The sequence below is a fragment of the Varroa destructor genome, unplaced genomic scaffold (genome assembly GCF_002443255.2).
Source record: "Varroa destructor unplaced genomic scaffold, Vdes_3.0 BEIS01000001.1, whole genome shotgun sequence".
Taxonomy (NCBI): domain Eukaryota; kingdom Metazoa; phylum Arthropoda; class Arachnida; order Mesostigmata; family Varroidae; genus Varroa; species Varroa destructor.
In genome coordinates, this window is record NW_019211454.1 from 38,234,187 (window position 1) to 38,262,114 (window position 27,928).

Here is a 27,928-nt window from a genome sequence, read left to right on the forward strand (position 1 = left end):
CGGCCGCCCGCTCTATCAGCGTATCTCACGCTGATTCAGTCCTGATGCTGTTGCTCGCATGAACAGCGGCCATAGGCGGCTGGTGGTAGTAACGCTGGTTCGTATAACATGGCGCGTTCCCTATGTATGGCTAGCTAGTGTTGCTGCGGAGCGCTCCGGTGCCGTTGATAGAGCAAGCGACGACAGAAGCATCGCTGGCCACCGCCGTAGCTGCGACCACAATAAGCAAGCGCAGTAACAGCAGCGGTACCGGCAACAACGCCGCCGCCGCCGCCGCCGCCGCCGCCGCCGCCGCCGCCGCCAGCAGCATTCGGTCGGCCTAGCAGTAGCTCGGCTCCGTCATAGCGATCTCTGGTCCCTGCGGCTGTCCTGTCCTATCTGGCGGGGCTCTGGTGCATGGCGTTGTTGTGTATCGATGCTGCTGCTAGAGCTGTCGGTGGCTGGGTGTGTGTGTGTGTGTGTGTGTGTGTGTCTGAGTGTGAGTGAGTGAGTGTTGGCATGAAGCGGGTGTCTCTGCTGGGAGAGGGTCAGTTGACGGGAGAGGAGTAGAGCAGCTGCTATTCGAGCTGGTGCATTCTTCCATCGGGCCAGTCTATCTCGCCATCTCTCGAAAAGCTGACGTCGCTCCGATTGCCGAAGAGAACCTTGTAGCATGTCCAAGTCTGTGAACAACAACCGCAGCAGTTGCCTTGTGTGTGCCATTGCTCACTAATACGTCTACAATTATCTGCTTCGAATGTGCATTTGTGTTGTTCACCGCGTCTATGAGAACTCGAGCGATTACGACTGTTATTACAACAACAACGAACTTGTACGACAGTTCGACTTCATCCAGTTGGTTGTGTTAACCCCGAGGGAGGGCTGATCGCTCGATATTGTGTCGCCTGTGCGTGTGTATACAACAGTTTGTGTATTCGCAACAAGAAAAGTCGGAGAATAGAGCAACAACGAAAGGGAGGAAAAAATCGATAATTTTTGATATATTTTTAACAGCAGCGCGCTGTCGATATGCTTTAAATGCATAGACCGACAACATCGTACAAGTATCGACATTGTGCGTGAGTTCCAACAACTGTGGCAACTCTCTGCGGTGAATCGTCGACGATCCCTACCGCTAGTCTGTCCGCCGAGACGCAAGCGATGAGCCCTTGCGTCTCCTGTGGCCTGCCGTTCGATAGTTCCCCTTGTGACGGTGGTGAAGAGTCGTCTTCGTCGATGTGCGAATGTTGCCACCGATTGGGCCAGTGCAGTTGCAGTGATAGTTCTTCCCGTTGTTACGTTTCGTGTGAACGCCCTCGTGCTTCGATGGATACTCGCACGGATACCCGCAGTGCTCCAAACCTCACTAACGTTCCCTTTACATCGACGACACCATCTTCATCACTATCAACATTACCGCCATCAACAGCAACAACGTTATTAACCCCACCAGCGCCAGCATCCCGGGCAGGAACAACAAAAATGACAGTGATAAAAGAAACAACAAACTCGTTTGTGCCCAATTCAAGCCATTCACGAACCTCGAGGACTACGTCATGCGCGTGTCAAGGTAAGCTGACCAATCAATACACTAGAAAGATTTTGTCGAGTTTAGTAGGACAGTGGTCGGTGCCTGGCTAAGCGGAAAAGGTATTTTCAGAATGTCACACCTTCATCTGAGGTCTGTGACCAGTCTGTCCTGGCGTATCGAGCGTTTCGCAAGCTGCCGCATGATCGTCATCCAAATGAACAACTGAGGTTTCCGGAGCAGGTCCGCCGTAGTTGACCTTTCGAATTGTATTCTGTTCGAAACGCGACATGTAGATGCTGCTCGTTCGTATAGAAAAACAGTTTACCGACATTGCGATGGACGCTTTAACGAAACAGGTGTTGTATCTACCTAAAATACTTGTACTGTCTAGAAAAATCAAGCACGTCAACCTTCATACAGTTATATTGCAGGGGAAATTGGCGAAAGCAGAAGGCAGAGTTGAAGGGGGCACGTAAAAATCCTAGTTGTTTACTGCGCTGACACAGTATTGCTCTGTAAACGATGACGACGTATTTGTTTTGATATGATTCAATGAGGTGATGGCAAAGTTTGCTGTTACTGCTGGACAGACCTCATGGCTCTCCTCGGGTAGCCAATGCGACAGCAACTAGCAGTGCCAGCAAAAGCCAGCAATGGCAGCAGCTGTAGCTGCTTTCTGCAGTATTGGAGTGGCGCAACTCTCCCCGTCGTCGTTCGTTCATTTGTTGGTCCTGCCGGCCGCCGGGTCTCGTCTGCTGGTTATGGCTGCGTTATGCCGCTGGAGCTTTAGCTGCTGCCGTGCAGTTCGCTGTACTGCGCTCGGTGTAGCTTGTCCGCTGCTGTTACTGCTACCGGAGTCAGCCATCGTCATCGTTCGCCGTCGTTCCACACGACAGAGCAGCTTCGTCTTCGTCTGACTGCTGCTGCTGCTGCTGCTGCCGCCGCCACCGCCACCGCCGCTGCCGCTGCCGTTACCGCAGTCAGTCACTCCACAACTCGACTTCAACGACAACAACAACAACAACAACAGCAGCAGCAGCAGCAGCGCTACGACTAGCTTTAGCGGCGGCAGCACTTGTTCTGTCCTAACAGCAGCAAATCAGTAACAATAGCGTTCAGTGTTTGTCAGTTGTGCCTGCCTGCCTGCCTGCCTGCCTGCCTGCGTGTGCTGTGCTTTCGATCGTAGCAGCGACAGCAGCACTTCGGCAACGTAACAACAACGTTGCCTTCGCTACGCGCCGGCGGCGGTTTAGCAAATACCTCACTGAATTGAGAGTTGCTATGGGAGCCACAGCACAAGCGATCACTACCATTACGGCCACCGTCATCTTGGCCTGCGGCTTCGGCCAGAACTGCAGCAAATATACACTAAGCCAGTGTCACAGTGCGCCGCTCTTCAGCCGGACCAATTTAGTCGCTTTTGGTATTGCTGTTGACGTTATTCAGCCAACGCCAGGCAGGAATAGCTGTCAGAAGCGTTCAAGCAAACACATCGTTTCGTTGACATTAATGACGACAAAAGACAGCGCCTACACAACTACGACGGCCACGGCAAGGTTTTGTTACGTTGTTAGACATTGTTATCGTCTTGTCGTCTTCGTCGCTTTCGCTGTTCGATCGGAAAAATACCCTTCGTCTTCTTACAGTTCATTTAGTACCGTTGTTAATTCAGTTTCTACTCAGCACGGTCCCTTTATAAACTGAAGTCTACCACCCAATCAACTGCCAATACTCGTAGACGTTCCCCTATCGATGCCTATGTCGACGCCGCGATACGATGCCGTTTACGACTGGGCCCCGCCACGGCCCTTGCTTGCTTTAGTTTAGGTCGTCAGCATAGGCAGGGATACGTTAATACGACAAAATATCGCGAAAAAGAACCCTTTTTTGAAAATAGCTTTCGGGAAACGTCAGGCAGGCTACCTTTACTTGCATCGTCTACGTAGTAGTTCTCATTTGTCCAATTTTGACCAACTGTTGACATTAATTATTAGTTTTATTGGACCTTATCAGCAGTTTGTTATGTAATACATGTTTGCACCAGTGTGATCGCGCGAACATTTTGAACATATCTTCGACATCCTGCAGGTCGAAGGGATAGAAAATGCCAGCTAAAATGGCTTCACTAGATACGAATAGTCGATTATACGGCAGTAAGATACATCCCATAGTTGTGTCTACTACCTCGTATCCGCCGGCTGTGTTGCACAATAGCTAGCTGCTTCCAAAACAACTATATAAATATGTTACAAACCATCATTGTATCAATGTTTGTTTCTAGTCTAGACAGCTAAGTTTGAACCAATTGGCTATCATCGTATCGAATTGTTTTCTTTGAAAATAAGATCAGTCGCGAACGGCAAGACGCCATAAAGAAGTCCTAAAGTACAAGCTATGTTAAGATATAGTGTGCGTGCTCTTCTTTATATTTATCACTGTCTTTTTTTTCTAGTCCTGTTGCTTTCATCCCTAATTTAGCTGAATCGATCTGTCTGTCTGTCTTTCTGTCTATATGTATTTAGCTGACTTCTCTCATGTTCTCGCTTCCACCTCTGCTGGAATTAGTGGGTGAACCACCAGCGACTAACATGAGTGACTGAGAAGGTCAGCAGATTTTTATTGGCTCGCAGTTTGTTTATCCGACTGCTTGGCTGGCTGTCTGCTGATCTGACTGGCTGACTGGGGCATGAGCTACTTCTTCGTCAGCCCTTCTTGACCGACTCAGCAATAGTCCTTGCTTCCTCTCGCGGATTTTCGACCGTCGTTGGCCGTCAACGGGGTAAGCCGCGCTATGCGCGTATGTGGTAGGCGGCCACACGCTTTTAGCCCTAATAAGAAAATGGACAAACCACACGCTGTCGTCGTCATCGCCGCTGTCGCCATCGGCATCATTGACTGTCATACGCTCGTTGCTGAAGTAGATTATGTGACTAGCATTGTACAAATCCCGCTATGAATAGGGCTTCCCCGCTATCGGGTGCTATAGTGAATGATTGAACAACAGCATCAACGACGGAAACAGAGGTCATCATTCTCTTTTATTTACTGCTGCTGCTGCTGAATCTATTGCAATAGTACTACTGTCTTCTGTTTTTATCACCACCATCACTGTTAAGCGGTGACACCATCGCCGTAAGAGCAGTGACACCTATCAGAAATGCTCTGCAGGTATAGAAAGACCACTATAGGGGAAGAGATCCGCGTACTACATTGTTGCATTATTTAAATAGAGAACTTGTCTGTAGTGGTGAGGTTATCTATTTTAATTTGAGGCAATAACGGTTGATAAAGAACAAAGTACAATTTTATTTCATTCAGTTAATATAGTATATAGATATACAATCTCGTGACGGAAGATGCCATATTCAGCTATAATGCGCGACTTTCGATTGAGCGTTTTTCTATGTTACTGCTATTTTACTGCCACTCCTGGCTTTTTCCATGGCTCGAGTTTTACATCCAAAGCGGCCATTAGGTGGTAGCATCGCGACACGTCGATGTATCGCCCTTCAGCACCAGCGGTGTATTTTTCCACAGAATATAACCTACACTTGGTGCCTGTAGTCGTCTCATAGTTCGTTACCATAAAATGACCATAGAAACGTCACGTTCACTGCAACAACATCACTGATCACCAATATCGTCTTTTTGTCTATCGCCGTCCGAGCAGTCTCTTTGCGATTTCTCACTCCCCCCGTCGCAGCCGTCGTACCGCACTCCACCAGAATTATTGCAGCAGCCGGTGTCATAATTTCTACCGGTACGATCCTTATCGCTAATATGACTGCATTTGTACAGAGAAGTATTTGCATCTTCACAAACTCATTCCTGGGTTAGCGCGCGTCGTAGAATCCCGGCCTGGGCATGACGGAAAAACATTGCAGGGTCAGAAGGCGTGCCACTTTTTGCATCATACTGTTGGCAATTGTTATTATTATTACTACTAGTAAAGACGTGCTACCGATATGGTGGAAAAGCAGGGCGTTTCGTATATACCAACATGTGTACAGATACACAAATGCATGCGTATGTGTATTTATGAATAAAAATTAAACAGAAATTCTTGAGCGGCCATATTCATGTTAGTTGAGAGTGTTTCCACCCTCAACACAAAGGAAAAACGCATATCCTGCTGTTGTCTTCGTTAGCATCTATGACTGTTCTCTGTGCGTGTAGCGTGCGGTGTGCTTAGATCCAATCCCGATTTCACAGGTGGCCGTTGCTCGATGTACAGGTCTGTTCATCGGTGACTGCTGCCATTGCTGATACGTCGGCCGCTGACCCGCGTGGGAGTTCGGCTTGTCTCGTTTGGGAGAGCAACTCGTCTTCGCCGATACAACTACCAACTCCTCATTTAGTATGTAGCTCGAACGCGTTTGCATTCAAGCGTTGAGCAGCAGCAGCAGCAGCAGCGAAGGCGGCAATGTACCATCAACTACGGTGCTCTTATCGTTTTGTTTTTGTCGCGCCTTTCTCCTTTTTTCGTTTGGCCTTTTCTGCCTCTATTCACGTTACGGACGACAACTACGTCAATGGCGTCGGTGCAATTTAGCTACAGGGTGTAGCATCGCGTGCTAGAGCACATCGTCATCATCACCATCAGTAACAGAACGCTACATCACCGCATTAAGGACGAAGGATAGTAGCACGCATAACGAGCCATGGCAGCACAAGGCACAGTCAGGAGAAGCTAGAGGCGCAGCCGGAGCAGCTGCAAAGTGGAGCTGAAAAAAAATTGGCACACGACCCATTTTTCAAGGTCGTCGAGACGAGGCAGGTCACAGCAGCGCCTAGATCTCGCAGTCAGTTTGTCTGTCTGGTTGGCTTGTTACGCGTTGAGTTGCTGCTGCTGTTGCAGCTAGACAAAAACACGCACCAGTCAAGACCAGCAGAATTGGGAAATCCGCAGACCTAGTAACCCCTCTTTTCAACTTCAACCCAAACTCAGAATCCCTTCCCCTCCTGTCCGCAGATGACGAGTACATGCTTCCGATTTTCTTCTCATGCTTTTTTCTCGTGCCCATTTGCTGTTCGTCGCAGCATCAGCTTGCGCTTCAGCGTGCCCAGCTCGACCCGGCCAGCTACTACCAGCCAACCGCCTGCTTGCTTGCCTGCTCAACTGCTCGACCGTCCGATCTGATTAAAAGAGCGTGCCAAATGTAAAAATAATCACCATTCGCTAAGCAAAGTAACGCGTCCGCAGGCGCTACCGCCGCTATGTGTAGCGCTGCTGATGCTGGCTATGGCTTTTGTGCGCATTACCATCGTTAGCAGGATCGGTACCAGCGCCCATCGGCGTAGCTACAATGCGCAACTATCAAGCGGCCGCAGCTGCTACAGCCGTGGTCGTGCTCCGCCGGCAGTGAAGCCTGCGCTCCGCTATTTCGCACCGGCGAAGGCTTGTGATGAAATTGTAACGGAAATGGCACCTCGTGCATCGGCGGTCCATAGCGGACAGCAATTCCTGATCAGCTGTCCTATGTACAGTGCTATATATACAGATGTATTGTTACTGTGTTGTCCGGATCAGCTGACAGGCACAGAAGCGCAACCATCGCGCGTGTCTCAATCCGTCGATGCAATTGTAGCCTGGTTCATGATGCTATACGATTTTCTCTCGCCTCACATCTATATACTCGTCGGGTACTCTCGTGATGAAACGGCGGCAAGGTATCTTAGGTTAACAGCTTGATGAATCGATGTGTTCAATATAAGAAAGCTATTTGTGGGCTCTTCATTTTTAGCTTCAGCTTACTTCACTTCTACCCTCCATTCGCGCATGGCTCGTTATTATTTACTGCTTGATCTGTCGTTTTTCATTATCCAATAGATCTCAATTCTGCAAGATGAGTTCGCGCGTTTTCCATGCGAATCGCGTACGATACAGAAGTATATAAATCGGGTAGTCAAGATCATTAGACAGCGCACTAGGTTAGTCTGGCCAACTTAACCCTCAAGGCAACGGACCCCCTGTAAAGAGTTCCGCGAATAGCTAAGGGGTTTCGACGCATTGGTTGCAGTGGTTTTGCTGTAGCGACTGTACAATGTAGCCTTTCTCTAGACTAATGCTTTCTTCGCGCCCCCGTTTGCCGCAGCTTAATGCCCCACAGACAGAAGGCCTGGTGCGTATGGCAGGCAAGAAGTGCATCTTATCTGTTAACCCGGAGTAGGCTAGGCTGAGTTGGGTTATAGATGTGGGCGTCTTCAAGCAAAGCTCATCTAATGCTTCGTTGCTCCTTTTCAAACTTAAAAAACGCAACGCTACACAGGCACGAACTACTAGGCTTGACGAAGGTGTGAATCTGTTTCGACTTCTTTTCTGTCTACCCATATCCTTAAACGACCTTTTGCCCAATATCAGCGTGAGCACCAGCAACCAAACAATGACAATGACGCCGGCACGCTCCACGGCTGCGTGTGAAAAACGCATCGAGCTTATAGTTATGGCAGTAGCAATGATGATGACTGTAGCAGCAGCAGCAGCAGCAGCAACAACAACAACAAATCCTTCCTTTTCTTGTCTGTCTGCTTCTCGGCCTGTCTGTTATTCGCGCCCAGAAACGCGCGAGTTTTACGTCGTTGGACAGCAAACAGCACAAAGAGAATAGGCAATAGTATAATAGGGTAACCGGGTGAGCGAGGGCCCCCGTTGCGCGCGCGCGCCTCACACCACGCGCTTTGATAACGCTTCGCAAAGCATCGAACACCATACACGGACACACACACACACACATCTATTGTAGGAACATTTGTTGTTGTCGCTATAGCGGCGTCGGCACGGCCGGCAACTTGCGAAAGCACTGATTTGTGCTGGTGAGCAGGGAACAAGCCAACAACAACGAGATGCATTTGGCTTTATTTCTTCACGTTGGCTTTAGCGGGTGCCGCAGTAGCGGCAATGGCCGCCGTAGTCTGTTTTTATCGTTGAAAAAGTAATAAACCATCACAGCTTTGCTGGCCGTCTTGTAGGCCAGTTTTAGGGCCACTGACAAACTGCGGCTGGTACAATAACTGCATTTGCTGTAAAGGGCCCAGCTTCCATGCTTAGGCCTTTCTATCCTATCGCACAATGTTGGTGCAATTGGCCGAAATAGTAGCAGTAGTAGTGGTTATAATGCGGCACCACTGGTGGCTAGCCTGAACTCACATCAGCAACTTTGCTCCAGTTTAAAACGGCAACAAAAATAACAATATCCGCATCTACCGCCAAGTGAATGGAACAACTTGATTGAACCTACAGCTTTAACCGTATTATATAGAGAGAGAGGGACATTTCAAATATACATTTTTGCACTGTTTAGGCCTCGTTGTAATTACTGCTTGTGCCTAGGCGTAGCTTGATTTATTTATCCTGTTGTTACCAATTAAACATTATAGAGGTTTAAGGTATGAGAGAGTAAGTGATTCGCTGGCGCCTATCAATGCTCCGGTGGTATGTGTGCATTGGCCGCGTAGATGATGCCGTCTTCAGCTGCTGTCGTTCACTCCCTGATCATTATTAGCATTACTGTGGCTGTCCGCACTTCTCGTTGCTATTACGCCGAAACAGCACAGCGGCCGCGGAAGTTTGTAATGTTGAGTTAGTCAGCGCTGATGATATCGCTGTTACTCGTTAGTCGATTGTATTGTCCATAGAGTGGCAGCAGCGGCACCGACGGCATAGCGTCGGTGGTGTACCCGGATTCGGGCGCGGGTACACGACCTCAGACGCTTTACATTTATGTAGCTACAGCGGCGGCGGCGACTGTGGCTGGGGCTGCACCGAACGGGAACATCGGCATTTGGGGCTAAACAACGCCAGAGCAGAACCAGCTGGGAAGAACCAGCAGACGAAATGGCAGCGGAGATAGGCGGTGTCGCCAAAGCCACAACACAGCCAACAAACCACCTCAGCAGTAACAACAATGGCGGCAGCTGTACGGGGGCCGGGGCAGCAGGCGCGGCAATGGCAACCTGTCTCCTAGAGGCAACCGGCAGCAGCAAAGCTTTTAACAGAGCTTGTTCCGACAGTCCCCCACCAGTTAGCCTGCTGCTCTCACATCATAGTCATCTTGAGTGTTGTTGCTGTGGTTGTCTCCGCCGCCGCCGACGCTGCTGCTGTTGTTGTTCGTCATCGATTTTCTTGATGCTGTTGTTGCTGTCGGTGCGGTCTTCTAGCTGCTTGATCCTGGGTTTGGCGGCGGCGGCGGCAGCAGCGGCGGCAGCGGCAGCGGTGTCCGCAGAAGCCCGATGAGGAAGACGACTGCGATCCTGAAAGCTCTATCTTGATATTCGTAGAGGAGGCTGTGCTATGGATATGAATGCCTTTGAGGGAGCAGCACTCACTGCTGCTGCGGGCCTGCCGGCCGGCCGACCGCTTGCTGCCCGTTGCCTCGCCAAGGCAAAGGTAGGTTGAGGCATAGATTTGGCTTTGATTGCAGAAAGCTTCTTGTTTCCTTCAGTTGTTCGGCCTCGTTGTCTTCGATTGCTGCTGTTCCGTTTTATGCTTTCTGCGTCTTCTCTTCCCGTGTCGTTCGCGTCACCGCCGACGTCGTAGTCATCTACCTCGCCTCTAACGATATATGAAATGTTTGCTGGTTCAAGACGCCCATGAGCTCCGCTCGTTTACTTGTTCTTCGCTCGGCGCTGCTGCTGCTGCTGCTGCTTCTGGTGAGGAGTTCAAGTTGTTACCGGAGTTGAGTTGACTTCTTTGAGCAACGCCCGCGCCGCCTTACGTAGCTCCAGCGGTGAGCGACACGGACGACGGTCGCTGAAGCCGCCGGCATCGACCGCGCATGTCCGCCCTCTCTAGTCGCGCTAGCTGCTACTCGTTGTTGCTGCGGCGACTGCCGATGCCGCTGTTTGTCCCGCGGCAAAGTTATCGAATGAAGTTTCTTCTTTTTCGTAGGACAACAACGACGACGATGGTGGCTCCTTTTCTCTGCTGATGGCTGCTTTTTTTTTGCTATTTCTCTATCGGCCTTTTCTTCTTCTTCGACTGGCTGCAGCTAGCTACTTCATCGTCGTCTTCGTCTTCTTTGATTTTTCTTTCTTGCGTTCTTTCGATTTCTTTCGTTTTCTTTCATCATTTTAAACTGCCGCCAACGTGCCACCGCCGCTAACACATCCAGCAGCGGTGCCAGCGACGCTGCCGCACGACTGTAGCTGATCGCGGTGCGTCATCGGTGAACGACGGGCGGACACAGAGCTTACCGGACTTGTGCTGCTAGTGTTTGTTAGCGGGCGCAGGAGCGAAGGCGAGAGAGAGGGGGGAATGAAGGGAGAGCGGAGTGAACACTAACACGTTTTACTTTTTCCCGTTGTCGTCTCGGCTCGCGTCGAATGCGCGATTCGTTTCTGATCAAATCTACTTTAGCCACTTTAAATTTCTTTCACAACCACCATCACCCTATCAGGATGAGAAATGAGTTGCGGTATTGTAAGCGCATTTGGTTCGACGTCGACAGCTCGTCCGGCGTAGTAGTAGTATCAACAGAGCTAACAACACAGACACATTACTATTATCGCCACTGCGGACAGGGATGTCGAATTGCTTCTTCACACGTTTGGCACCGATTTTAGGCGACTTACGAGCAAACGAGCTAAATGACCGGTCAACCGGCAGAACTAACGAAAGGCCAAATCCCGATCTGTGATTACACAGAACCTAAAGAGAACAGACCCGAGCAGAGGGTAAAGGCGACGCCACAACTAGCATTTACACACCGACGGACAATGGAAGCATAACGTTATAAAGCAACAGCTTTTTTAGAATAAAAAAATATGTTTCTGTCAGAAGGGTACTAGTTCTTGTTTTTGGATAACGGGCCGTGCGCATTTTCGCACACGAAAAACCACAGCTGGACGCTAGATGTAAACAGGGCGACAGCCAAATACTACGAACGTTTGTACAGAAGACAAACTGCCACTGAGGTAAGTTGTGTTCTATGCAGTTAGTACTGAATCGAGGAGTAATCTATATTACAGTGGTGAATGAATGTTAATTGTGTCGGACAAGCTACGCGAGCAAACGACCTCAGCCGTTCTATTATCGGTTTAACGTGGCGCCGGCAGCAAAAAGGCTCCATTTGCCAAGGTCGTAGCCCTTGTAGCAAAACATTGCTAACACCCCCTTCAACCGTAAGTTTAAGCCTGAAAGCAATTTTCGTTATTCAGGGTGGCCTTCTTTTCTGCAACGACTTGTTTTTCGCATCATGTGGCCTGTTTTCAGCTGCTGCATTGATAACCGCCGCAACGAACCTCATGATTACATTTTACCATTAAGTCATTAACATTCCGTTAGGCAACAACGACAACAGCAAAAGCAAGTATTATGGTTGTCGCAGCTGCTGCTTTGGCGTGTCCGCGCAGCGTAAGTGCTACTGCTTAACGTCTCGACAGCAGCAGTAGCCGCTGCTGCTGCTGCTGCCGCCGCCGCCGCCGCCACGACATTTTGCAATTGTTTCGCGTCTGCGTGCGCTGGCTTGGAAGCTCTTACCATTTCTGTCTCGGCTTCGGCAACACGTCGCCACCCCGCCGCTGATACTTCGCTTTCAGTCGATATACATATATAGAGATAACATTCTTCTGTACGCGTCCGTAAATTATTAGCAGCAATAGCAGCTGTTGCTCGGTAACGACAAAAACGAACTCTGCACAGCAGCAGCAGCAGCAACATATGCACGCTGCGCTTCTCAATGGCAGGTTACAGGACATCACACGTAAGCACTGGTGACATGCCAGGTTCACTGATTGTGACTTTTCTGCGACTGCTGGTCCAAAATGCTGTCCTTTTGTCATTGTCGCCGCTGTTGTTACAGTCGAGTGACAGAAGCCGAGCGTCACGACGCGACTCATAGTAGCAGCGCTGGCCTTAGTGCGCGGTTAACACGTGCGCATACATGGATGCATGTCGTATGCCTGTCTGTCTGAGTGTGTGTGTGATCTTGTCTCTGCTGTACGGCTAAAACGATCCGACGGTCGCAGTTACTGGAGCCTGGGACTACGTTCCCGCCCACGCATTGCCTTCTACAGGCGTGGGACGACGAACAGAGTCGCTGTTGCTGTTTGTGTCGTAATCGGCTTTGCGCCGCTCGCGGCGACTGCCACCGACTTCGATGTAGTTTTCTTTAGCACGACTGTGGTCCATTAACCGTGCAATGCTATTGCTGCTGCCGCTGTTGCTGCTAAGACTATTTAGTGAAAGCAAAAGGGAACAGAGTGGAATGAATGGGTCAGAAAATTCATTACGCACGAACTGACGCTTCTTTTATGCGGATCGAGCAGTAGCAGCAGCAGAACGAGCAGACTTTTTTTTATTCATTTTGTGTGAACTAAATTTAGGAGCTCGCCATATCACACCATACCGGTCCAGTCAAGCCCAGCAGATCGGTTAGTGGAGCCGGGCGGCAGCCAGTCAGCTCGATAAGGAATACCGGCAGCGAACGTAGCGCAATGTACGCACCTGTTATGGACCCGTGGAATAGCGTCACTTGTTGTTCCTATTTGCTTTTTGCTATTTTCTTCCGCGATTTTTGGCTGCATTTTAAAATTGTCGTTCCCTTCGTTTTGAATTTGTGACTTTTGTATTTCAGCAAGCGGAAGTTTGTGGCGGACACGCAGCCGACCGATGTCGACCCTCCAGCTCGTTTCCTGGATCGCGCTCATCGCCCTGGTCTCCAGCGCAGGTAAGCATCGTATTAGAAGGGAACTGACGATTCCATTAGAATTCATAGTGACTTTAAAGACACTAGACGCGATCTGTACGATTAACTTAGTCGGATCATAAGAGTATCATTCTGCTATCATTAGGCGAATGCGGTGCTTGCGGGACGATTATATGCATCACTAGCGTAGTAAGCAGAAAAGCGGCTTCTTTGGGGGCTGGTTGTTACCCTGTGTTCGAATTCTTCTACCTCTTTTCGTGAAGAACCTAGTGCCAATCTGGTACGCACTGTACAAAGCAAATAAAGCTGTCACTTTGCCCCTCGTTCCTTATTTCTAAAAACGACTGAGGTTAGTGCTGTTGCTCAGGCGTCCGTATCGTATCTATTGCTTTCGTCGTAGATAGGTGGCGTATTCCACGGAGCGCGTGGTTGAAATGAAGTAGTATCAGCAGCCGGCCCTTAAAGGTAGAAAGTGTCATCAAAAATCGGATGATCAGTTCATTAGGTCTATCCTCCAGCCCACCGTCTCCTTAGCATATTCGACAGTGCTACACCTGTTACGAAAATTCACATAGTACAGCAACAGAATTACGCACGAGCTTCGTCGTGGCAGCCATTGTACAGACCGCGATATACACGCGTTACATCTGCTATAATATCGATTTATCTGTGTGGCTAGCAAATATATCATAGTTTCAAGGGACGAGTATATATATAGCTTGATTGTTTTCTTTCTCTTTTGTCATACTCTTCTTAATTGTAAAAATAAGAAAAAGAAGTGTAGTTTTCCTCGGTCGGCGCCTGCCCACAGAAACACTGCTGCTAGGTTTTATATGGAGTCGTCGCCCATCTTCTCTGGCGGCGACACGAGGCTATGCGTGGTTACTAGAACGAGCACACTCGTTGATTCGCAGCGCTTAAGCCGACGAGTTCCGCAGAAAGGAGCACGCAGTAATCGTTTTAGAGCAACAATTGTAGAGGTAGTAATAGTTCATCCCGTAGTAGAAGTCGGCCTAATCGTCGTCGTCTCAACTTGAGCTCCTGCGTTCGTTCGTTCGTTCTCGTTGTTGTTGTTGTTTTTACTGTTGTTGTTGTTGTTGTTGTCATCTCCTTCCTTTTCTCTCGACCTCGACATGTCCAATGGATAGAAGTCCTTTTAGCGGGTCCTTCGATTTTTCTCCCTGTTTTTGGCGGTCGACTGGGCTACTGCCTGAGCCGCTCGAGCGGCAGTCGGCAGCACCCGGCCGTGCATCTGCCGTTTTCTTTCTCTCCCTGTTTCTCGGTCCCCTTCGTCCCTGTATCCGCAACCCGATTCTTTGGTCCTCTATCGACTCCTACGCCCGCACATATGCTGACGAGTGCCTCGCGCAGCGCGGACGACGCCTGCCTGGATAGCCTGATTCACCTGGTTGCTGCTCTACGGCGCAGCGCCACTACCTATATCATCCACCGTCGAACCTACCAGTTGTGTCGCTTCTATTTTTGGCCTACAAGGCAGCTAGCCGCTCCTGCCTTCTGCTGCTGTCCTGTACTGAAGGTGGTCGTGGCTATGAACCACTGTGACAGCGGCAAAATTGCAGCGGCGGCGACAGTAGTGTGGCTGCAGCGTCAGTCGTCTCGTCGGCGCTCCGTTCCTATGCGCGAGTAGTCAGTTCCTTGCTTACTCGATCTGCGGGTAGTAGTAGATTGTTACAGACAGCAACATATTACAGAAGTGCCTAGTTCTAGCGGTGGCGCTTTACATTGTTTGGCTAGCGTAGTAGAGGTAGAAGTACAGCTTCTACCAATAGCAGCGGACGTGGCGGCAGAAGCGACAAAGATAGTAATGATTTTGTAAGTCGTGGCGTTGCTGATGGCGCTGATGATTGTGGTGTCAGACAGTATGCGCCTGTCCACCTGAAGGGAAGGACCATAGACCGTTGTTGTTGTTGTTGTTGTTGCTGCTGCTGCTGCTGCTGTTAGTGGTCGTGCGTGTGCGGCGTGGCACCACGGCCATAGTCCTTTTCTTGATCTTCTCGATGCTCCTTCCCGTCGTCTCGTTCTCCGACGGTCGATCTACTCTGCACCCGCTTGCCATCTGGCATTCGGCTGACTGGCTAGCTAACGCTCGCCAGCTAACAAACTCCTGTTGTCATTCAGACGCACAGAAACAAACATACATACACAGGCGCGGGTGCACTCACATACACACACTGAGCCTTAGCGAAAAACTACTTAAGTGGTCGACGCAGTCATGTGCTGGACGCGTGCGGGGCACTCGCCCGGAAGTTGAGAGAAAAAGACGACGGCATATTCCCTACGCTTCGTATTTGACGGAGCGTGTACATTGATATGTGGCGCTAGCGGCCAATGAACACCGATTAGAGGATGACGATATACCGCGCGCGATCACTACCTTTGTGCTATGCTATCTATAATACACGCAGAATAGTAAAGGGACTTTCTATTTTTACGCGCTGATGACCGGCTGGCGACCATATCAGCTGTCCAGTTGAAGCTTCATCGTCGCTCGAATACTGTACTGATAGCGCCATGTCTTCGGTAATTTCCTCTGTAGTTCAGCGCTTAAAGTCGAACTCAAATAAACCCACAGTATATATAGCCCACAATATTAAATACATAGTAGTCAGCAATGAATGATTTAACAGTCCTCCGATGTGGGTCGAACCGCCTCCGCTTTAACCTCGGATACCGGCCTGACCCAAATCCCGAATCTCTCGTAACGATAGTAGCACTGCTGTCAGCTCCAGCCTGACCATAGCTCTTTGGCGGTTGATTATAAACTGCGTTCTCTGTCCTGTGAAGTTTTTGTGATCGCGACCCACAAAGCGGTAACGACGACGAACGAACCTCTATCACTAACCAGCCAGAGGTCAGGCACATTCTGCAGTATCATTCGAGCAACAGCCGCTAGCGATGCTGACTCGATCGAGGTAGCATATGAGAGAAAAAAGCATTTGTAAATGACGAGTTGCCCGTTTTAATTGGGTAGAACTTTTTTTGTGGCGCTTCCCGCAAAATCGTTCTACAGTAGCACGACTTCAAGGACTCACGAGTGTCTGTGTATAAGGACAAACTATATATCGGACGCGAAAAGGTTGATCCGAAACCGCAATTGCTGCTATAGCGCTACTACTGTAGCGCGAATCCCGCACTGGCTATATATATATATATATATATATATATATATATATACATATATATATATATATATATATATATATATATATATATATATACTATGCTGGATGCCATTTGAATGATGTATGAATTCAGTTAGGTTCATAGCATAGCTTGTCTTCTGTGTTCTTGCATAGTTCGTTCCGGGGGTCCGATGGACGTCCTGCTGCCTTATGGACGACGGGCCTCCTTTGACCGGACGAGCAACAATAATGACCGGGGTGAGCAAGTCTGGGCGGCTCTGTGCTCCGACACGCGACAGAACCATGTACGGCTTAGCACCGCCACCACTGGTGATTATGGTGCTGCGCTCGAATTAAGCATCCAGCCCTACTCTAGCAGCGATGGGCAGACGACAGACAAACGAACTAACAGAATGATGTCGCCTGACCGAATGGGTTGTGGCAGATTCCCTCCCTGTTCTACTCGGGCCAAATGGCGTCTGGGGGTCATCGGGTCGGCCACCAGCCACAACTCCAGATCAATAGAACCAGTCCCTTCATCGGCAAACCGAGATCTGCAGAACTGTGGAACACCGGCTAGACGAATAGCTGGACTTCGCCAGACAGTCCCATCGAACCATCGTTATTTGATCGGTTGTCTAGGAGTACGCCGTGCTCAGTCTCATTGTTTCTGCCTTCTTTTGTCATTGTAATGCGCCACGATCGCAATCATGATGACTAGGACGATGGTCGGCCAACGAGAGAAATCTCTGCCAACATATAACGATGCAGCCATACCATGTATAATAACAATAACCCAGCCTCATTCTTTGTGATAGTAAGGCTAGTTTAATAAAAAGCGAACGCCTTACAGTCATGTTATGTTTTCTCAATATTGCATCTACATAGATAATGGCTAGACGATTGCTAAGGTCCGAAAGTATTTGAATCGTTGGCAGCAAAGAAGTTAAGCAATGCAATGTAAAATGAGAACGCGAAAAGTATGTGTATCCACCTTCTTCTCTAAATGGTTCGATCTCTCATCGTCGTCGTTCACTGCCGCTGTTCACCCCGTACACAGCATCATCATAATTATCATGAAAACCGCCATCGTCAGCGTAGTCTTAGGTCGATGCTCAAGATGAAGACTGTTGCTGCTGCTGCAGCAGAAAAGTTCCTACCAAAGCAGCGCGGCGCGTGCGACAAGAGTGCTTCACGGCATACAAGCACACACGCGGCGAGGGGCCTTTGCTCGCATAGCTCGTGAGGCATCTCGCTCTTTCCTTCTTCAACTTTTGGACTTGTTGTCCTTCTGCTGTTATTGCTGCTGCTACTGCTGACCGGCATCGACTTTTCGACTACTTTAGCGCAATCTCTCATGCTTCTTTTCCTTCTGCTCCTTAACTACTTCGCCTTCCCTGTTGCGTTCGGTTTTTCTTGGCGCCGCTAATTTTCGATGGCGATGTATTTCGCGGTGGGCAAAAGGCTTTCAGCTCTATAGTAGTAGGGGTAGTAACTCTCTGAGGGTGGGGGACCATGGAGGCGGCATCTCTCGAATGCCGATAGCACCGCCGCATACCTGATGCCCGGTGGTCCAATGATCCGGAATCGGGGGCGGAGTAGCTTACTGACTGACTCAGTCGACCGCCTGCCGGACTAGCCGCGGTCGGTGCCCGTTCTGCTGCCGTTTGCTTCCGGCTGTCTGCTTACTCTTCACTATGTGTATATATGGCAACAACAACAGCACCTGCAACAGTGCTCTGGCTATGACTACATCCAGCTAGCTAGCTAGCTAGCTAGCTATCCGTGGTTTATTGCCGCAGGGATCCTTGCCGACTACGATCGCTCTTATTCTCCGTCACCGGTGCCGCCATTGCCACCGCCGCCCCCGATCGTGGAGTTCTTTTTCTTCGGCAGCATTAGTAACACCGCCAATGGCAGTAGCCCCAGAAGCAGCCCTCGGTCAAGCAGTGTCATTGCCCTGGGCAGCGGTGTACAGTCTATAACAAATGCGCATCGACAGCAGCGCGACGGTTGCGCCAGTAGATGTTGTCCTCACATTCACTTTTCGGCTGCTCGTAACTGCTCCATTCGACTTTTGCGGCTCAGCGATGCCAACGGCAGCCACCGTAACCTCACATGTAAAATACGTACGAACTAACTGCCGCCGCTTTTGGTCAACGCGAAATTCGTGCCCATTTGGCAACCTCTTACAACAGTAATACATACCTAGTCGTTATTCCGCGAGCGTTGCTTAGATGGAAAAAGGTGCCGGAGCTACTACACGGATTACGTTTGACAACGATACCGCGCCACGTTGTTGTTGCTGCCGTGGTCGAACGGCAAATCTGGAGCTTGGAGTTCTTGTGTATCTTTCAAACAGAAGAATAACAACGACGGCGGTGACCTTCTTTTTGCTGAAGCATACGTAAAGTTCTTTCTCTTCTTAGACACGTACGCCTGTACAGAGCTGGATGGACCTGGTTGTCTCAGACGCTGATATCTTCGACAGATACACGACAGCGTAGCAGCAATGAATTCGATGAACAATGCGAGGAAACGGAAGCGCTTTCGAATCATGTTGCTTGTTGTCCGCTTGTAGGTTCGTTCAGACCGCTGCTGCTTCAAAGGGGGAGGTCGCCTACCGCGCTTCGGTTCCCTTTTGGGGGACCGTTGCGACAGAATGCATTTGAGCTCAAGGGTGGTAGCCGCGGTCGTCAGCTGGCACATGGAGAGCTGGTCGTCTTCTGTTGGCATTGGCAGTGTCATTGTTCTTGATTGTTATTATTATTATTATTATCAGTATATTATAAAAGAGCGATAGCAATGGTTTCGGCAAAGCGTGGCGACTCGTGCCTGTATGCTTCCCTTTACAACCGCTGCTGCTGCCGCACCACGACCACAACAACAAGAACGAACAACTAAAAACAAAGAAAGTCAGCCAGTCATCAGTCAGCTCCCGCAGCTTGTTTTATTTTCCATACTAATAGTATATTAGTAGCGGTACGCGAGCCCGAGCGTTCGACAACTGCTACTGGTGATGCTGATCATCTGTTGGGTTGACATTGCTGTTTAGAAGGGAGGCTGCAGGCCAGTGGCGGACTTAAGGGTCAGCGTCGTAGTCTTTTACATAGGAACGAGGCAATACGAACGAGCTGGCAGTGCCGCAGTACTAGTTAGGGCGGTAGTAGCCGTAGTACGATAGCACTAGCAGTGCTAATAGAAACTGTGTGCTACATCGTAGCATAACTTGGGGAAGGCTAGGAGGACGCTGTGGCTGCCAGCTTCAGTTAGGGTACAACAGGGGTGGTAGTGCTATACGCGCTACATTTGTCAGCAACAGAAGGAATAGCAGCAGCTTGATCTGGACTTAGTTTTGCCTGAGTTTGTTTTTTTCTTTTTCGTTCCGTTTACTGTGCGCTGTTGCTGTGACTAGCGTGAAGTAGAGTGGCAGCTAGTTCTGCTGCCAGCCGCCAGATGTTGCTGGCGCCGGCTGCGTCGCCGGGCGACACAGGTGCTGTAGCAGGAGAACAAGAGAGAAAGAAAAAGAGGGGGAAAGCCTGCATCTGCCGGCGCCGTCGCCGAATGAAGCTACTCTCGAGTAGAAAAATGGGCTAGAGTAGAGTGCACTCTAGAGCTTTGAGCGCGTACAAAAGGGATGCTGAGCGGCTCGCAGTTCAGCTGGAGGCCCCCAAGCTGCTACACTCACATTAAGCACCCTGTTGTACAGTTAAGGCTGGCAGGCGAACGTAGAACAGCGCCGTCTTTGCTTCTGATGCCGCGGCTGCTCCAGCGGGCCAGCGCGTGCCGGACACATGCTGTTGTTCGTTCGAACTGCTGTTGCCAGCTCCCTCCACATCATATGCATATACACCAATCCACACACACAGACACACACACCCACTACACATCCACCGCACAGACCCAGGCGGTATGAAATTGCTGCTGTTTCTTCCGCTGCTGCTGACGCTGGCGGTAGCGGGATGTGCTGACCTCGATTTTTTGGATTCAACTGACCCGGGACAGCGCCGGCTGCTTTTCGGCTGCGTTTCGAGGCTACTACTCCCCCACTTCGCTTTTTGCTGCTGCTGCTAGGGCAGCTTAAGTCAGCCACAGCAGTAAGCGCAACCGTAAGTGTCTCTGTCGTTCTATGGCAGGCTTTGTGTATAAGCAATTGCGAGGAGGCTGCTCCCAGCGAGCGAAAAGCGAACAGAAAGCGGTCGAGTGAGCGAGGCCCGTGATAGCGGAATGCAGACGCGGATTTCCGGACTACTACTGCTGCTGCTGTTAGACCCATGACAACTTTCGGCAGCCTTCTGATGATATAGTATTTAAATGAGTTCACGCGGCGATAATACGCGTAGATCTTCAGTCGAAATGACAGTGACGATCGCATCCGTAACTCGCGCAATCTACTGTGTGGCGCGCACCTAAATTAGTTACACCGTGTAATAATCGTAACCGCAACCGATACGTATGCCTCATCTGAACACCTATACATTAGATAGATACGCGCGTTAATAGACCTTAGGTAGGCCGAGCTAAGGAATCAATATCGCGATATCGAGATTGCGTCGTATAACAAACGCTGAATATGGACATAATGATGATCTACGACGACAGCGTGTAAACGAATTTTCTTTTCTTATTTTTGCCATCTTCCGTGCTTTATTGCGTGTTTCACCAGATGCTTGCTCAACACGATCAACGCCAAAAGCCCGCTCCAGCTACATCAGCCAGCTACAGGCGCAGCAGCAGGCGCAGCGACCCATTCCGCGACTCGTTCCCCACGCGCCCCAGCAGCCCTCGTCCTACCGGGCACAGCCACCCGCTTCCTCCGTTCCCGTTCAGACACCCTTTGCTGCAGTTCCCGCACCTTCCGTACCGACGGTCAGCGACACGGACCTAACGACGCAACGACCCAATGTCACATTCCAAACGTACACCTGTCCAGAAGCGTACGCCAAGTGGTATTGTCTCAACGGTGCGTCGTGCTTCTCACTCAAGATTGGCGAGTCGATCCTGTACAACTGCGAATGTGCCAGTGGATACGTCGGCCAACGCTGCGAGTTTAAAGATCTCGATGGTACTTATCTTCGTAAGTATCTTGCATTATTATTTGAGTTTCTTGCTTGTTTTTATTACCGAAAGGAAAAAAATGTGCATGCGTCCTTCTCGATCTTTTGTTTCATCCCACCCCGTACGGCTCCCTATCTGCATTCCCGTAAACTACGTCTTGTGACTGTCCTCTGCAGGCGTACTCATATGTGTAGCTTAATGTCAGACTAATGAAGGTCGCATGGCATTAGCCAGCTGACCTTTAGCTGGCGATAGCGTCGTTTGTGAGATTGATCTAAGCAATGGTGCATTTCCGTTGCGTTTTATTGTTGTTACAGCTCGTCGGGGCGTTCTTATCGAGACGGCCACAGTATCGATCGCCGCTGGGGTGGTGAGCATCATGCTCGTCGCGACACTTTGTTGCGTGGTGCTCTATCTGGTTATCGTTCAACGGTGCTTCCAGGTCAAGAAAGGCCAATACATTTATGAGAATTGGAATCCTGTCCTCAGGACAAAACAGGCGGTGCCAGTGGCCGTGCTAAGCGCGGATGGTCTCGTTCGCACAGTATAAAAGCCAACGGTCTTCAGTAGGATCTTCAAATTCACAAAATGAACAATTTTACAACGAGGACGACGAAGTGTCGTTGCTGTCGTACACATTAATACATGAACACGAGATTGCTTAACAACGATATTCTAAACAGGAAACACAAAACGCCAAATACATTAAGACGAAACGCCGCGCACATTTACGCACAGAACATCAACAAATACACACGGATTCAACCTAACCATAAACAGAAAGTATACACAGAGAATACAGTTTGAATTCATCCATATTGTTGAGTCTCTGAAGAGCCCCGGCTCACCATTGCTTGCTGTGATACGCCGTCCCCGCCTAGTCAAGGAGGCTCCGAGGACTGCTTGACGTCGCGTTCAGAGACAAACTTTTGCGCTAAGCGCGAGGCGAGCTCTGCGCGACGTGGCAATTCTTGCCCCCCGCAAGAGGTCAGGACGGCCCTAGTGCAATTGTTGCTTGGACGAAAACTAACGAAGAAAAATATGAGGAGACGCGCGAGAGAGAGAAACTGCTAAAGAGCATAATACGAAGAGAGCACGCACCCGGTTTGCCAAATACAAGGTCTCCTACGTTCACGCGGGAAAACCGACATCAGCCGACGGACGTTCAATTTAACGGACCGAACCCCATTCGTCTATCTACGACGCCACAACACCCTCTCAGCATTTGCCAACAACTAACTGACGTTTCCAATGAACGCAGAATGCATAATAGGTCGGTGTGGTAGCATGTTTACGCGCGGCGTGGCGACCCGGTCTCCCAACACGACGATCCTCCCGTTCGCCTGGGAAGAAGACAGCACAAAATCTTGAATTCCTGGAAGAGAATAAACAACGGCGGCCATGGCGGCAGCGAGACGGTGACGAAAAAAGCGAGCTAATTAGTTCGCTGTCTGGCTGCACGTGGCATATCAGTCAATGTTCTATTCTACATCGTTGTACCACTGTTACAGCGGCATCCGCGATTGCCGTCGCCATCGCCGTAGCGCCAGCCCTCGATGTGGGTTCGTCGGCCAGAGCTATCCAACGCTGTCAAACAGCAGTCGAGAGGCGGCCAACGAATGAAAAAACACTTGTTGTACATATATTTAACATTGACTGACTCTCCGAGCGGCTGTTCGCTGAATAAACGTCGCCAGATCCGTAGCACTCGCAGTTGTAATAGTCTTTGCTGTTGCTACTTGTCGCCGTACCGTGGCGTACGCTACAGTATATATACGAAGACCTCTAGCTAGCTATATACACGTATGAGCGTGTGACTGACTGCGTAGACTGTGTGTCGATTATATGAACTACGAAAAAAAGTAGAGAAGACGACCGAAGATACTAAATGAACACGATGCGATTTTATAGTTGTGCTTGTACGAATGGCGACAGTGGCAGCAACAACAACAACGGCGGCGGCAGCAGCAGCAGCAGCAGCAGCGACAAAACGTGCTTCAAAGCAAAGCCGGATCTTGCGACGTTCGGTGCGGAGGCCGACGATAGACTCCCACAAAATGGAAAAGTGGTCCATCCAATGTTGTACATATCCTGTATAGAACGAACGAGGGAGCGAGCGGAGGATAAGATCGAAAGACCGCGACAGATTGAGAACAAGACAAGGAGGAGACACAAGTCGAATAGAAAGTTTGGTGTGATTTGCTAGATGGACAAACGGCACTTTTAGCAGCTTGTTGTGACAACATTAACTGGCTGGCTGGCTGGCTGACTTAGTGCCTGGGTGGGGACCGTCAGCGCTACATATTAACTGGCACAGCGGCGCGTTTCGCCCCACCTTTGCACGTCCACAGTCATTCGCACTTACATTATGTATGTCTGTACAAAGGTTAGAAGACGAACAGGAAAAAAGCCAGTGGGAAGAACAGTCGCGTGAGGCATAAAGGTGGCTTTGCGATCGTCGATGGAAGACGATAACCGCATCGCGACCCCCAATTCTAATTTCTTAATTGAGTTCCTACATCGTCAGCAAAAGCTATTTTTCACAATATCGTAGCGGCGTTGTTGTTGTTGTCGTCGTCGTCGTCGTCGTCGTCGTCGTCGGTGGTTTTTGTTTTTTACTTTTGTTTGTTGCCAAAAGAAAAAAAGAATAGTAAACATAAAGGAAATTGCCAAGTGTAGTTGCGACAGGATCTAAGAAGTGCGGAAAAAGTAAGGAGGATTCACTTTGCACAAAAACTATACAACAGCAACGATAGCGCGCTTCATCGCAATAAACATGACCATTTTGTCAAATTATTTTGATCAGTGTCAACTACATCCGATTATGCCAGTATTCTGTTTGTTGAGCTGTTTGTTCCAACATAAATAAGAATACAACTCTATCCCCCCTCCCCGGTACCAGATGAATTTCGGTTATGATTTTCTTGTTGATAACAATAATACTACCATATTACTACTATTATTATTATTATTATTATTATTATTATTATTAGGAAATATTGTCATCGACAATATACTTTATTCTTTAGCTGCTGCTGCTGCTGCTGCTGCTGCTGCTGCTACTAAGATGTGCGACCTGACGATGCTACCTGAGCTCCTGCTATGTCTTACACGTTGACAAATAAGTAATAAAGTTCTATTTTATTACTAGCGTAGTAGTGACGAAAAAGAGCATTTATTAAGAAAGATTAAATAGCTAGAGAGAGAGAGAGAGAGGGAGAGAATGAGAGAGAGCGAGAGCGAGAGAGAGAGAGAGAGAGAGGGAGAGAGGGCGAGAGAGAGAGAGAGAGAGAGAGAGAGAGAGAGAAAGGGCGAGAGAGGGAGAGAGAGAAAATAATAGGTATTTATTGAATTTTTATGTTTCACCTGAACGGTAACAGCAAAAAATAAAACCCAGAACATAAAAATATTACAAGTATGACGTGTTTTCATTGACTGAGCGTTATGCTTATCCACTGCACCAAGGGGCGGGGTCACTTGAAAGGATTGCTTCGCATTTATTTACATGAAGGCAACATGACAGATGCTTGAAGCGTTGACCATTCGATTGAAATAGCCACCTATACTATATATTACTTGTACCTCTAATCGTTAAAATATAACGCTTGTTCCCCTTGGCCCAAATAGTGCTTGCTGAAAATTGCTACGAAGCGTTCGAGATGCAGCAACCAAACGAGAGGAAATAGTGTTCTTCTTTTTCTCGAATTAGCTGTGGAAAGCTGCATTTTGTTGAGGTACTGAAGGTTTTATAATGTTCATCCGTTAACGTCCGTTATTTCAGGTCACGAGAAAACGATAATGCTAGTTACGAGTTGGCGTCAGTGAGTTTCAAGTTTAGAAAGGCAGGGAGGACGAATGTAACGGGAGATTTTCGAAGGACGATGGGAATCCAAGAACATAGATGTTTACTACGGCTAGGTTATAGCAGCGGTGGTCGCAGTGGTTACGGCCGATTCTCCTGCGATCCATTCAATTGTACGTGAAAATCTGCATGGCTACACAGAGTGGTGGGGGCTGTTCGACGATATGGCGAACAGGACGTCCTTTGTTAGACTACAAGTGCCGTAAGAACAGCACATTCTCGTCGCATTATCGCCCTCTGGGCTGCTCCTGGTACCCGCAGGTGCTAACATTCGCCCTAGAGGCTCCGTCACCGCTTCGTATAGGGCTATCCTTGTTATTTTTGTTGCGGCTATAGTTTGCACGTCTTCCAGCCCCAACGCCGAAAAGTAGCAACTATCAAGTACCCTTGGTAGACGTCGCAGACGTTTTTCGATAGTTGTGTTGCTACTGTGTAGATGTTGTTGCCGTAGCTACGGCTGACGCTACTAGCTTGCCCTGACTGCCAGTGTCTTAGGTGAGTCTTTGCGTTTGTGGGCGTGTGTGAATATGTGTGTATGTGAGTACGAGCGCTTTAGACGTGCTTGCTTGTTGTGAGAAGGGCTGTTGTCCGTATGTTTCGCTACAGGTTCCCTGACTTGTTCATGCAGATGAGAAAGATTGGTTTTGAGTCTCAGACAAGCATCAACAGCGAGCGCTTTTTGTATTCGGACTGAGCCGCGATGGGACGGCCATTCTGCAGAGACTCTGCAGAGAGAATTGATAGGTTGTTAGCATAAGATATAATAACATAATAATCAAGCGAGGCCAAGAAAACACTATATTGGCTTACTGGCTCACTAACAAAAAAAAATCGCAAATAACGGATACTTCTGCTATAACATGAACTTGTGCTGCTGCTGCTATATTCGCGAACAGACACCCAGGATGTTTCAGACCAACCACAGAACGAAAGAGCATCCAAAATTGGGAAAAGAACCGTTAGTTGATGCGTAAACAATACAATAGATCACGACGGAGCGATTTTGAACAATAAGAAAAATTGAAAAAACTATGTTGCAAAGCCGTCATTGTCTACTTTTCAGTCTTAGCTGGCCGCTATGGCTGTACTAAATGAGTTAGCACGAATTTCTTGACAGCAATTTAGCCACTGGAGGTCATGGTCAAATATGGAAGTAGGCAACGACATTACGCTTACTGTGACCGGCGTGATAGGACCAGCATTGCGGACATAACTTAGCAGCGAATGAATAAAGTTGAAAATGTTTGAATGGACAGAGGCTACAGTTGGATTTCGCGTGCCTCGGTTAACGTATTACGCTTCCACATATCTCTAAACAATAGCTGATATAATCAGATACAGCAAAATCGTGAGTTTATTTTATGAATTCAACGTTACTGGCCGTTCTCTGTAAGGACGGTACTTCACCTGCGCCAGCTACGCGGGTTTCTTCCACAGTCTCAGCCACCTGTGATTGACATTCAATGGGGCGATCAATCTCTATGTATCGCACTAGATAATAAGTGCGTTAAGCTTAAGGTTCAGTACTGCGCTGCTTAGTATATCTTTCTCATGTCGTTGTCGTCGAGGTCGAAACCACTAGCGGTTTTCGTAGCCCGTCACAGCTAGTGGTCGGACTATTGGCGTGTTTTCCTGTTCTCCTGAAACCAGCCAGGGTCGTGGACGAGGGTCGCCGTTGATCGCGAACGAAGTAGATTCAGGACTGGATCGCGAAGTAGCTCTCTTTGAGTGTCGAGGGGCCTCGCCATCTGGACTGAACAGGAGACTGAAGCCGCCCGCTCACCCGGGCGTTGAGATCCGTGTACGCTTCAGTGAAGCGACGGACAAGGTCGGTCCAGCGACAAGGCAACTGTGGCCGTGTGTTCCGTTACAAACGTCAAACGTACTGATTTGAACAGTCCAAGGCACCGAACACCAAACGCAAAACCCAGAGCATCAGAACACCACTTGGGACGGCGAACGCAGCCTTCATCGCGGCTAACATCACACCGCCCATGGACATCTCAACGTTGTGCGGTGAACTGATGACGCTGACGACAACAAGAAATACACTAACCCTGCTTGCTTGCTTGCCAGCTTCATTGCTATTTTACGCCTGTCTGGTATAGGTATTGTACGTTTAGATCTTCTGTTCAACCCGTGCCAATCCGTAAAAAGTCCTGAAAGTCCGAACGCCTGAAGGCGCCTAACTTGAAATCCGACAACAGAGGGCGGGCAGGAAGCTCTCACGGATGCAGCAGGTAAACGGCGCTGGTACTACATATAATGCTAACTGTACTTCATGCAACAACGAGTAGGATCGCACTTATTGTCAGCAAATTATAGGCGGATGATGTACGATACACCGTACGGTGTAGACAGGGTGGGCGTCCAATAGAGGCGGGCATTTTTAACCGGACTACCGCTCGCTGAAGATTAGTCGGATAGACTCGCATTGCAGCAGTGGTTAGCGAACAGAACACAACAAACGAACAAAACATGACCGATCTGGTGAGCAAAAAAAAACAGAGCCGAGCAGCAGGCAGAAATAGTTAAACTGCTGCTACAGCTGCCCGTCTAACCGATGGTACCGCTAACCGGCTGTTGGTTGCTCGAATCAAAGTGGCAGGGAATCGCCGATCCGAAAGGATAGCCGCTTGCTACCAACCGAATTCCTCTCTCTCTCTCTCTCTCTCTTAGCCTCCTCTCTCGCTCTCTCTCTATGTATATA

General features: G+C 49.1%; 1 protein-coding gene across 2 annotated transcripts; it reads left to right on the forward strand.

Annotated features, from left to right (window-relative positions):
• The first annotated feature begins 378 nt into the window (after nucleotides 1-378).
• Nucleotides 379-24,771, forward strand: LOC111254779 (uncharacterized). Of its 2 annotated transcripts, none has more exons than XM_022815994.2 (4): nucleotides 379-1,549; nucleotides 13,084-13,176; nucleotides 20,965-21,363; nucleotides 21,674-24,771. In XM_022815994.2, exons 1-4 carry the CDS (start codon nucleotides 1,141-1,143, stop codon nucleotides 21,904-21,906), a joined length of 1,134 nt encoding a protein of 377 aa, XP_022671729.1. In that variant the 5' UTR covers nucleotides 379-1,140; the 3' UTR covers nucleotides 21,907-24,771. The 2 variants fall into 2 exon arrangements, with proteins under 2 accessions (XP_022671729.1, XP_022671720.1); XM_022815985.2 differs by having other exon boundaries at nucleotides 549-1,549; nucleotides 20,965-21,375.
• The last annotated feature ends 3,157 nt before the right edge of the window (nucleotides 24,772-27,928 follow it).

What these genes read in the sequence shown, in the direction of transcription:
- LOC111254779 (XM_022815985.2), top strand. Translation starts at nt 1,141, where the DNA reads ATGAGCCCTTGCGTCTCCTGTGGCCTGCCGTTCGATAGTTCCCCTTGT. An exon ending in TACGTCATGCGCGTGTCAAG is followed by an intron (nt 1,550 to 13,083) that starts GTAAGCTGACCA and finishes TTTGTATTTCAG; the next exon opens with CAAGCGGAAGTTTGTGGCGG. An exon ending in TCTCGATGGTACTTATCTTC is followed by an intron (nt 21,376 to 21,673) that starts GTAAGTATCTTG and finishes TTGTTGTTACAG; the next exon opens with CTCGTCGGGGCGTTCTTATC.